The following is a 12886-nucleotide window of genomic DNA, read 5'->3' as shown; positions in this document are numbered from 1 at the left end:
TCTTTACAGGAAGTAAGTAGTTGACTGTTTTTTGTTGCTTGATTGGAAGGAAATATTTGTCGGAACTGATCCTTTACTGCTGTAGCCATTTGCTTGCAACTGTGTAGCTATCGACAATGTTGAAATTATATAATTGCATGTACCCACTGAACATGACACTAAAGGCAAAATGAATTGACTGAGAAGCAACATACCAAATAAGAAACAGGTTATTTTGTTTTGGCCTATATAGATATATTTACTGTTATTTTATGTTTTTGGAACCAGGGCCATGGGTGATGTTATTCATTTGCCTGGTTTAAAATGTTGTAAACATGTATATTCCTTCCTCGAAGTAATCACTTGAATGTATGGGGGGGTTCCTTACGTGCACATCCACATTGTCAGACAAGTGCTTATTTCAGAGAAGGTAGGCCACATTTATTAAGCCATTTTGCCACAACTGTGGAAGTATGCTCGAGGTCATTGTCCATTTGCGACCAAGCTTTAACTTCCTGACTGATGTCTTGAGATGTTGCTTCAATATATCACTTTCAAAGGAAACACCTATGTTACTGACTGAAACTATGGCAACTGCTTGGGGACAAAAACAGGCCAGATGGAGCCTGTAAACAGAATAGAAAGGATTCACATAAAAAACAAAAATGATGTGAGCAAGGCAAGACAGTAAACTGTCGGTCTTATCTAGGCATGACAGGAAATGGCCTCACTATTAATCAGAGAGCACCTTCCAAGAAAATTCGGACAGGTGAAGTCAAGACTGACTTAAGCCCTCTCTTCCGCTCTCAGAATCTGATATGCCAGCGCTTCACAGTGTGCAAAGCTAAAATATCACTATTGATTAATAAACCCTAGTGCTGAAATATATCTGTAGTGCTGTGTTACTGTCAAACACCCACACACATTAAACATGTTAGACTACTGTTCATCCCCAAGTATCCTCTTTGATCACAGCAGCAAGATTGTAATCATCACAAACACATTCTATTTGACTGCTGGGGGGGTCCATTAACAATTGTGATTACCTTTGTGCAGAGGAAGGAACAAATTATTTTCAATAATTTTTATGATAAAGACAATTTTTACTTTGTGGTTGTGGAATCTAGTGAAAACCGTTTATCGTCCACACGTGCTTGAAAATAACCGCACCAGTTCAAGCACCGCCTTCGCCCAATCTTCATTCGTCCAAATAATCAATGATGAAAACCCAAAACCAGGAACTACCGCTGCTAGTAATAACAACATTCTATGTGAGCCTTGACAGTTTGACAGAGATTATGCCGCTTTTACATGCTAGTTGGATTTATGAAACTCATACATTTCCGATCTGCCAATTCGTAGAAAAAAGTTTCCATGATGACACACCTACCTCGATCGATGGGAGAATATTTGAAATAGACAAGACGGCAAAGTGCACATCGTTGGATTACTTAATGGAGCAAAACATTTATTTTAATAATGGAGCATTTTCGCACCACTTGCAATTGGACACAGACATTTTAGAAGATACGTTTGTCCGAATCGAGAACGAAGATAGTGTCGCCAAGTTAAAGTTGCTCGAAAATTCTCTGTGCTACACCAAACAGTACCCAACCTGTAACTCCCAGTAATGGATACCAAAAGCCTCTGGTTAAATCACAATATCTGGTGTAACAATCTATAGTTACAGTATGTAGCTCCATCCTTTGTCGAAATGTAACAGTCAGACTGCAACCATTGTTTCAATATTTTCACTAAGGTGACTAAAAACTAAATAATGTATACCGATGTGTTTAAGTACTATGCAATGTATTTAAATAACTATATTTTTCTATGTAACTACTGTGTAAAAAAAGTGCCGTGTATGTAAAATATGAGTCATACGTAAATATAACAACAAATGCTGTAAGAAGAGGGGTTGGGACAATAAAAATACATTTCAAAAGATTAGTGAAATCATAGGTCTGCCAAACATCTAGCTGTTCTTACTCATTTGTTATTCAGTTTGATATCCAAGTGAAGAATTTAACATCGGAGTGGTGGTTGTGCGAGTGTGTGTGGATTTGGTTTTCTAATGTTCAATCACTGCTCTGTAGTTTACTTTCCTTGCAGACAGATTCATTTTTACAGTGACAGCATGAATACTCTAAGATAGTTTGAACACATACTACAGACACATACAAATAAACTAGCAATATATAATAATAATAATATTATTATTATTATATTCCATTTAGCAGATGCTTTTATCCAACGCGACTTGCAGTCATGTGTGCATATATTTCACGTCTGGGTAGCACCGGGAAACAAACCCACAACCCTGACGTTGCTAACGCCATGACCTACCAACCAAGCCATACAGGGCCACAATAACGACACATGATAATGAACAGAAAATACTACCAAGTGCTGTCACTGTAGAATTTGTTACTCCGTGGCTGCCAACCAAAACCAGGTAACCATGGTAACAGGGTATCCCTGTCTGTTCACTTTAATGAAGAACACATGACATCATGAGGCTTTAGAGTAGACTGACCACCCCTCACAGTGATGTTATATTACAAACACATACACCTCAACACAAAAACTCATTCATAATACACAAAGGAGAAGTCATAAACTGCTCTCCTACAATAATCACCAATAGGTAGGGTGGAGCTTCTGTGATTGATATGTTTGACAAATTTGAGAGTCTCTTTGTCCCTGTAGACAAGAGCCAGGGAGTTCTCCTCTGGATACACCATCAGGAGCTGCGGACAGGAGGACACCGATGAGAAATGACAACCATGACAATCACAGGAATCTAGTTGATCAGTTGCCATTTGAACAGTGACATCACTCACCTCCTCATCCTCTTCATTAGCAACATAAGAGGTGAAGCCCCCAAACTCGGTCTGCCAGTCTGAAAAATAAAAAGACAGTTATCACACTTTGGATTTGATATTGTGTATGATAACATTCACACTTACAATTTTTAAAATAGTTCCCAAACTATGATTCTAACCTACATTGTGTGTCTGTGTGATTAGGCATGAGGGTCTGATTAAGCGTGTGAGTGTGATTAAGCGTGTGTGTGACTGACCAGGACAGCTCAGGGGCAGCAGTAGGTCAAGGGCGTACTCTGCTCTCGATGCGTCTCCATCGTGCAGTAGTGTGTAGTCCCCGTGAGCCCAGCGACGCAGTTGTCCAACACACACCGGTGTGCTCGGCTCTTGAGGATACACACAGAGGGGTCAACACATACTTACAAAGACATATTCAGTCCTGAGGAGGTACAGAAAGGTCAAGGCTCACAAACACACATATGAGGATACACACAGGGTTCAACACACACACACACACACACACACACTACCGGTCAAAAGTTTTAGAACACCTACTCATTCAAGGGTTTTTCTTTATTTGTACTATTTTCTACATTGTAGAATAATAGTGAAGACATCAAAACTATGAAATAACACATATGGAATCATGTGGTAACCAAAAAAAGTGTTAAACAAATCTAAATATCTCTTATATTTGAGATTCTTCAAATAGCCACCCTTTGCCTTGATGACAGCTTTGTACACTCTTGGTATTCTCTCAACCAGTTTCATGGGGTAATCACCTGGAATGCATTTCAATTAACAGGTGTGCCTTCTTAGCCACCCTTTGCCTTGATGACAGCTTTGTACACTCTTGGTATTCTCTCAACCAGTTTCATGGGGTAATCACCTGGAATGCATTTCAATTAACAGGTGTGCCTTCTTAAAAGTTACTTTGCGGAATTTCTTTCCTTCTTAATATGTTCGAGCCAATCAGTTGTGTTGTGACAAGGTAGGGGGGTATACAGAAGATAGCCCTATTTGGTAAAATACCAAGTCCGTATTATGCCAAGAACAGCTCAAATAAGAAAAGAGAAACGACAGTCCATCATTACTTTAAGACATGAAGGTCAGTCCATCAGGAAAATTTCAAGAACTTTGAACGTTTCTTCAAGTGCAGTCGCAAAAACCATCAAGCGCTATGATGAAACTGGCTCTCATGAGGACCGCCACAGGAATGGAAGGCCCAGAGTTACCTCTGCTGCAGAGGACAAGATCATTAGAGTTACCAGCCTCAGAAATTGCAGCCCAAATAAATGCTTCACAGAGTTCAAGTAACAGACACATCTCAACATCAACTGTTCAGAGGAGACTGTGTGAATCAGGCCTCCATGGTCGAATTGCTGCAAAGAAACCACTATTAAAGGACTGTCTCTGCCTGGCCGGTTCCCCTCTCTCCACTATGATTCTCTGCCTCTAACCCTATTACAGGGGCTGAGTCACTGGCTAACTGTTGCTTTTCCATGCCGTCGCTAGGAGGGGTGCGTCACTTGAGTCACTGACATGGTCTGTCTGGGTTGGCGCCCCCCTTGGGTTGTGCCATGGCGGAGATCTTTGTGGGCTATACTCGGCCTCGTCTCAGGATTGTAAGTTGGCGGTTGAAGATATCCCTCTAGTGGTGTGGGGGCTGTGCTTTGGCAAAGTGGGTGGGGTTATATCCTGCCTGTTTGGCCCTGTCTGGGGGTATCATCAGATGGGGCCACAGTGTCTCCTGACCCCTCCTGTCTCAGCCTCCAGTATTTATGTGTCGGGGGGCTAGGGTCAGTCTGTTATAGCTGGAGTATTTCTCCTGTCTTATCCGGTGTCCTGTGTGAATTTAAGTCTCTCTCTCTCTCTCTCTCTCCCCCTCTCCCCAAGTCCACCTGGTGCTGCTGCTGCTCCAGTTTCAACTGTTCTGCCTGCGGCTATGGAACCCTGACCTGTTCACTGTGATTACTATTACTTGACCATGCTGGTCATTTATGAACATTTGAACATCTTCGCCATGTTCTGTTATAATCTCCACCCGGCACAGCCAGAAGAGGACTGGCCACCCCTCATAGCCTGGTTCCTCTCTAGGTTTCTTCCTAGGTTTTGGCCTTTCTAGGGAGTTTTTCCCTAGCCACTGTGCTTCTACACCTGCATTGCTTGCTGTTTGGGGTTTTAGGCTGGGTTTCTGTACAGCACTTTGATATATCAGCTGATGTAAGAAGGGCTATATAAATAAATTTGATTTGATCAATAAGAAGAAGAGACTTGCTTGGGCCAAGAAACACGAGCAATGGACATTAGACCGGTGGAAATTTGTCCATTGGTCCGGAGTCCAAATTAGAGATTTTTGGTTCCAACTGCCGTGTTTTGTGAGACGCAGAGTAGGTGAACGTATGATCTCCGCATGTGTGGTTCCCACCGTGAAGCATGGAGGAGGAGGTGTTATGGTGTGGGATTGCTTTGCTGGTGACACTGTGTGATTTATTTAGAATTTAAAGCACACTCAACCAGCATGGCTGCCACAGGATTCCGCAGCGATACGCCATCCCATCTGGTTTGGGCTTAGTGGGACTATCATTTTTTTTCAACAGGACAATGACCCAACACACCTCCAGGCTGTGTAAGGGCTATTTTACCAAGAAGGAGTGATGGAGTGCTGCATCAGATGACGTGGCCTCCACAATCCCCCGACTTCAACCCAATTGAGATGGTTTGGGATAAGTTGGACCGCAGAATGAAGGAAAAGCAGCCAACAAGTGCTCAGCCTATGTGGGAACTCCTTCAAGACTGTTGGAAAAGCATTCCAGGTGAAGCTGGTTGACAGAATGCCAAGTGTGTGCAAAGCTGTCATCAAGGCAGAGGGTGGCTATTTGAAGAATCTCAAATATAAAATATATTTTGATTTGTTTAACACTTTTTTGGTTAATACATGATTCCATATGTGTTATTTCATAGTGAAGATGTCAAAACTATTATTCTACAATGTAGAAAATAGTCAAAATAAAGAAAAACCATTAAACTTTTGACCGGTAGTGTACATACACAAACAAGCAACACACCTTTGTTATTCTTATTAGTTGATGGTGTGTACACAGATGACCCTGTGGCTTCTCTGTCTTCCTCATCTTCTTGGTCCTTCTCTTCCTCCTTGTCTTCGTCACTAGGGCTGAGGTAGTGCAGTCTCAGGCCAGTGAAGTTGGACAGAAGCAGGAAGAATGCCTCCGAGCACAACAGCTCCCAGCATGCACTCACACACTGGGGAAAGGACTCTAACGAAGCCACTTCAAAACATCTGCACAACGGACATACACAAAAATATTTACACATATCATATACATTTACAGCCATCATAACACGTTCGGGATCTCTCTCTCACTCACACAAACAAGTTACGACAGGCTCACCTCCTGTTGGGAGGACCTTGCTTGGTCCACTGGACGTCAGTCGATCGCAGTGCTTCACTCACCTCCTTAAACTTCTCCTCCTGTAGAGAGAGACACTGTCAACCAGGAGAGAGAGAGCAGGAGAGAGATGGAGAAATGAAGAAGTAGAGTAATGGTGTTACTTTGAGGAAATTCTTGAGCTGGATCTCAGAGCTGTCCTCAAACTCTTGCTGAACCTGTGACTGGTAGTCAACATCCAGATACAGTGGATTCAGCCACTCTAGAAGCAGTGTCTCCTGTGAACAGACACACAAAATACACACTCAGGTAAAATGCACACACACATCCTTGTGACCACATCCTTGCTCTATGGCTGTGAGTTCACTCTTTCAGAACACACACACACTTACATCTCTGGGAAGGTGGGGGCTCCTTGGGAAGGGGGTCTCGGTGTGACGAGGGGGTCGCTCCAAAGACGGCCCATGAAACCAGCCACTCAGAGAGAGACGACACTTATCCTCTGACAACACCTCTGCAACCTGGACAAACACACAGAGAGACAGCCATCCGTAGATTGCACTACTGCTACCTGGACAGGTGAGAGGTGTGAAGTGTGTGGTTGTTACCCGGTGGTATAGGAAGAACTACCTGGTGGAAGGAGACAGGTGAAACCTCGAAGAGAACCAGAGTGTTCCAGCTGGGCACCAGAGACTTCACTACACTATGGGGCTGGAAGTGATCTATGCAGAAAGTAGATTATAAATTAAAACAATTGTTTTCACTCACGCCAATATACACACACACCAATACTTACCATCTGTGCTGAAGAGATCCAGGGTTCCTCCATCGCTGCTCTCCCATGGAGGGACAAGGTAGAGGATGAAGGCAACACGCCTCCCCTCCAACTCATCATCATGACACAACAGAACATCTACCGACAGAGAGATAGAGAGGGCATTGATAAAGACAGATAATGTATATTTCATAATTGATTCCAGAAATATGCATGTCCATATAGACTAACTATGCAGTGGGTAGAACAGGATATCTTGGGGGGGATAGCTCAGTGCTTCTGCTCTTTTCTAGGAAGAGCATGCTAATATTAAGGCTTGCTCATTGTTTTTTTGAAGAGTAGAGGTAAAAACATGTGACTCACCAGTGTATTGGTACTTGGCACAGGAAATGTCCACTGTGGGCTCCAGTTCTACCCCCAACACTTCCCCCAGCCAGGATCGAAACAGCCCAAATAGTGCTGCCCTGAAAACACACACAAAGCTCAAAAACAGCCTAACTAAGAGCATGCACATGTAAAGAACATCACGCTGCTTGCTTCGTGAGTACCGCTTTCCCCTGATTCAGCGCATACCGAGGCTTGAACTTAGGACCTCTGCCTCGCAAACACGTGACCGCCATCCTGAAGCGTCTTACTCAGTCGTCCAAATGGAGACACTTGTGGAGGCACGCGCAAGTGGAGACATTTCAGGCTGAGGAATGAGTTACACAGATCCCCATCTGGTACACACACTCAAAGCAAACATGTTCTCTCTACCTCCCTAAATTGCCCTCACACACACATAGAAATTACCTCAAGCCTGTGATGTGAGGCTCTTTTCTCTTTTTCAGGTCGTCTGACTGTAAGAGAAATTGTCAATGAGTATCATAACTCCCAATGTCATAACTCCAAAAAGCAGAGTAAAGAAGCATTATGAACAAGAAGCAACACGTTTCAAAACTGTATTCCTATCAGTTTTCCTTTTTCACCTGATTAAATTTGTACAGGTCATTGGACTTCTCATGGAAGTTGAGGTCTAGAAGCTCCCTCTGTAGGTTCTCTGTAAAGCTGTCACTCTGGATGAAGTTCCTGATGATGCAGTGAGGGAAAGGGTGGCAGTCCAGCTCCAGGCCCCCTTAAGAGGAACATCAGCGGAACACTCAACGACTGGTCTACCAATATAAAAAAAGTTAACACTAATTATGTAAAGGTAACATTAACTAATGTATGTCTTAGAGTCAGTTGTTACCTCTGGAACATTTTAATTTGAGGTTCTAACCCAATCTAACAGCACATAGCAAGGTGGTAAACCTTCTCAATACTCCAAAAACATACTTTTTTGTGACACCCTTTTGTTACTTCTCTTTGGGTGCCATATATGAGAGCCCGTACCACAGCATTCAATGTCAGCAGAACGAACCCGATGAATCGGTGGTGCGCAACGCATACAAGGCAAGCAGGTACGAGCTCCGCAAATGGATTTGGGACGCAAAAAGACAATACAGACTGAAACTTGAAATTATGTTCGACATTTCAGACTCACGTCGCATGTGGCAAGAACTACTGACTATCACAGGCTACAAAGGCAAATCCAGCTGTGCGGTGCCTACCAAAGCCTCACTCCCAGATGACCTTAACACATTGAATGCTTGCTTTGAGGCTGACAATAAAGAGCCATCCAGGAAGACTCTCGCTGCTCCGGACAACCAGATGCTTTCGCTTTTCAAGGCTGACTTGAGGAAAAATCAAAAAAAAAAGTGAATACTCACAAAGCCGCCGGCCCAGATGGCATCCCTGGCCGCATCCTCAGAGGGTGTGCTGACCAGCTGGCATCTCACACATCTTCAACCTGACCCAGGCTGTAGTCCCCACCTGCTTTAAGGAGACCACCATCGTCCCCGTGGCCCAAATTACATTCCCAAATGACTATCGCCTCGTCGCACTCACATCGGTCATCATGAAGTGCTTTGAGAGGCTGGTCATGGCCCACACCAAGGCCAGCATGCCAGGCAGACTGGACCCACTCCAATTTGCCTACCGCTACAACAGATCCAAATCCATTTCCATCTCTATGCACACGGCCGTAACACATCTGGACAAGAGGAACACCTATGTGAGAATGCTGTTCATTGATTACAGTTCAGCATTCAACACTATTGTTCCCTCCAAGCTCGACACCAAACTCAGAGCCCTGGGTCTGGACACCACCCTCTGCAACTGGATCCTGGACCTCCTGACGGGCAGACCACAGGCTGTGAGGATTGGCAACAACACCTCTTCCACACTGACCCGTAACACAGGGGCCACACAGGGGTGTGCCCTCAGTCCTCTGCTGCAATCCCTGTTCCCCCAGGACTGTGTGGCTTTGCACGACACTGACTCCATCATGTTTGCTGACGACACCATGGTTGCAGGCCTGATAACAAACAATGAGGAGTCAGCCTATAGGGAGGAGGTACGTGAATTGGCATGACAACAACCTCTCCCTCATGACAACAACCGCTCCCTCAATGTCAACAAAACAAAGGAGTTGATTATTTTTATTTAACCAGGCAAGTCAGTTAAGAACAAATTCTTAATTTACAGTGACGGCCTACTCCGGCCAAATAGGGACGATGCTGTGCCAATTGTGCGCCATCCTACGGGACTCCCAATCACGGCTGGATGTGATACAGCCTGGATTCGAACCAGGTACTATAGTTACGCCACTTGCACTGATGCAGTGCCTTAGACCGCTGCGCCACTCAGGAGTCCAAAATGATTGACTTCAGGAAGCAGAGGAGGGAACATGCCCCGATCCACATCAACGGGACTATAGTAGAGTCACTAGTTTTAAGTTCCTCAGCATCCACATCACAGAGGACTTGTCATGGATCAACACCACCACTCTTGTCAAGAGAGTGCAACAGCATCTCTACTTCCTTAGGCGGCTGAAGAAATCCGGCATGCCGCCCCGGGTCCTCTCCAAATACTACCGCTGCACCATCAAGAGTGTCCTGACCAGTTGCATCACGGCCTAGTATGAGAATTGCTCCGTGCACTAATGCAAGACCCTCCAGTGGGTGGTGAAGATGGACCAGTACATCACTGGAACCATGCTACCACCCATCCAGGACATATACCCAAAAAGGTGCCTGGGGAAGGCACACAGCATCATAAAGGACCCCACACACCCCAGCCACAAGGAGAAGGTATCGGAGTATGAGGTCTGATAGAAACTGTCACTGAGCTTGTTTGTATCTACAAGCCATCTGACTGCTGAACACTTGAACTGTTCTTATTCTCCGCATCGTAGCACACATGCGCTCACTCATGCACAGACCCACACATATACAGTATTCAGAACCCTTGACTTTTTCCACATTTGGTTACGTTACAACCTTATTCTAAAAATTGATATTTTTTTAAGCGAAAACAGGTTTTTTGAAATATTTGCTAATTTATAAAAAATAAACAGAAATGCCTTATTTACTTAAGTATTCAGACCCTTTACTATGAGACTCGAAATTGAGTTCAAGTGCATCTTGTTTCCATTGATCATCTTTGGGATGTTTCTACAACTTGATTGGAGTCCACCTCTGATAAATTCAATTGATTGGACATGATTTGGAAAGGCACACACCTGTCTATAAGGTCCCACAGTTGACAGCACATGTCAGAGCAAAAACCAAGTCATGAGGTCGAAGGAATTGTCCGCAGAGCTCTGATACAGGATTGTGTCAAGGTACAGATCTGAGGATGGGTACCAAAAAAATTCTGATGCATTAAAGGTCTCCAAGAACACAGTTGCCTCCATCATTCTAAAATAGAAGAAGTTTGGAACCACCAAGACTCTTCCTAAAGCTGGCCGCCCAGCCAAACTGAGCAATCGGGAGAAGAGCCTTGGTCAGGGAGGTGACCAAGAACCCGATGGTTACTCTGACAGAGCTTCAGAGTTCCTCTGTACCTAAAGGACTCTCAGACCATAATAAACAAGATTCTCTGGTCTGATGAAACCAAGATTTAACAATTTGGACTGAATGCCAAGGGTCACATCTGGAGGAAACCTGGTACCATCCCTATGGTGAAGCATGATGGTGGCAGCATCTTACTGTGGGGATGTTTTTCAGCGACAGTGACTGGGAGACTAGTCAGGATCGAGGGAAAGATGAATGGAGCTAAGTACAGAGAGATCCTTGATGAAAACCTGCTCCAGAGCGCTCAGGACCTCAGACTTCGAACAGGACAACGGCCCTAAGCACACAGCCAAGACAACGCAGCAGTGGCTTTGGGACAAGTCTCTGAATGTCCTTGAGTGGCCCAGCCAGAGTCTGGACTTGAACCCGATCAAACATCTCTGGAGAGACCTGAAAATAGCTGTGCAGCAATGCTTTCCATCCAACCTGAGAGCTTGAGAGGATCTGCAGAAAAGAATGGGAGAAAGTCCCCAAATAGAGGTGTGCCAAGCTTGTAGTGTCATACTCAAGAAGACTCAATGCTGTAATCGCTGCCAAAGTTGCTTCAACAAAGTACTGAGTAACAAGTATGAATACTTATGCAGATGTGATATTTCAGTTTATTATTTTTAATACATTTGCAAAAATGTATACAATTCTGTTTTTGCTTTGTCATTATGGGGTATTGTGTGTAGATTGATTAAATAGTTTTTTCTCATCAATTTTGGATTAAGGCTGTAACGTAACAAAATGTGTTAAAGTCTCGGGGTCAGAATACTTTCCGACTGCTACACACATATCACAACTGCTGCTACCAGACTCTTATTATACTGCTCAGATTATACACTGCCCCCTCCCCAATACACGTGTAAATATTAGCTATATATATTGTGCCTTCCTGTATTATACTTAAGCTTAAAAAGTTATTATATACTACGGTGCCATCTACTTCAAGTCCGTAATCGTATCTTTTTGTGTTGTTGCATTGTCGAGAAGGAACCTGCAAGTAAGCATTTAGTTAGATGATGTATACCATGCGTATTCGTTAGAAAAGACCAATAAAAAAAATTTACTTCATGAAACGTGATAATGGTAGAGGTAGCTTGATCCACATCTTTGTGTTTTCAGATCTGTGGTCATGAAAGCAAAGTTGTGACTAAAGCTTTGTACTTCACTGACAATATTGATATGTAGGGTGACTAATAACGTATCGATTAAATAACCATCTATGTAACAAGACTAGCCAAAGCATGTGCTTGGTGTAAACACATGTAGCTAAGATAGCTAGCAAGTAGCTGACCATGAGAGTACTGCGCTCGCTGCAACCATGCTTCCTTCACTGCCCTCTTCACATCTTCGTCCTCGAGTAGTGGAGAAAGTTCTGCTCTCTCTTCGCGTTTCTTTCTCTTCTTTCCTTTCTCGCCACCATCTCGCTGTCGTTTAAAATTCATTTTAGTATAAATGAGTCGCGGTTAAATTGCGTCATAAAAACGCAGCAGTACGTTAGTGGTTCCGAGTCTTTTCGGTGAACCGGTTCATTTGGCTCATTACACTTAAAAGAGCCGGCTCACAAACGGCTCATCTTTCAAAAGGCTTAAAAATCGAGGGGGTCGGGGGGACAGTTTGATATGTTCATCGAAAGAGATCAGGGTCCAGAGTAGCGCTGAGGTCCTTCCGTTTTATTTGAGAGGCCTGCGCAACCATCGATATTCATTGTCAGATATGACAGCAGATCTCTTCGTTTCTTGGGACCTAGAATTAGCATATTTTCTGTCCAAGTTAAAAAGTAAAGCATTTGCCACCATCTACTTCCTTATGTCTAAAATAGAGGCTTCCAAGTTAGGCCATTTTGTGTCGTCAATATAGCAGTGAAAGTTGACATTGTGTTTCCGAATGACATCACCAAGAGGGTAGCATATATAGTGAAAACAATACACCAAAACGTCATCAACACACTTGTTATAAAAGCCAGTCTTCATGAAA

General features: G+C 43.7%; 1 protein-coding gene across 1 annotated transcript; it reads right to left on the bottom strand.

The window, feature by feature from the left end:
* Window positions 1-2435: 2435 nt before the first annotated feature.
* LOC115167213 (prolyl 3-hydroxylase OGFOD1-like) lies at window positions 2436-12846 on the bottom strand. Its single transcript, XM_029721395.1, has 13 exons — window positions 12204-12846; window positions 7958-8103; window positions 7782-7828; window positions 7353-7453; window positions 7011-7127; window positions 6845-6936; window positions 6607-6735; window positions 6379-6492; window positions 6218-6297; window positions 5873-6105; window positions 3062-3190; window positions 2823-2881; window positions 2436-2729 (listed from the first exon to the last, which is right to left on the bottom strand). The coding sequence occupies exons 1-13, from the start codon at window positions 12352-12354 to the stop codon at window positions 2568-2570; spliced, it is 1560 nt and encodes a 519-aa protein (XP_029577255.1). The 5' UTR covers window positions 12355-12846; the 3' UTR covers window positions 2436-2567.
* Window positions 12847-12886: the final 40 nt, after the last annotated feature.

This window comes from Salmo trutta, chromosome 29 (assembly GCF_901001165.1).
Source record: "Salmo trutta chromosome 29, fSalTru1.1, whole genome shotgun sequence".
Lineage (NCBI taxonomy): Eukaryota > Metazoa > Chordata > Actinopteri > Salmoniformes > Salmonidae > Salmo > Salmo trutta.
The sequence above is the reverse complement of the archived record's forward strand: the minus strand, read 5'-3'. Positions and strand labels throughout refer to the sequence as shown.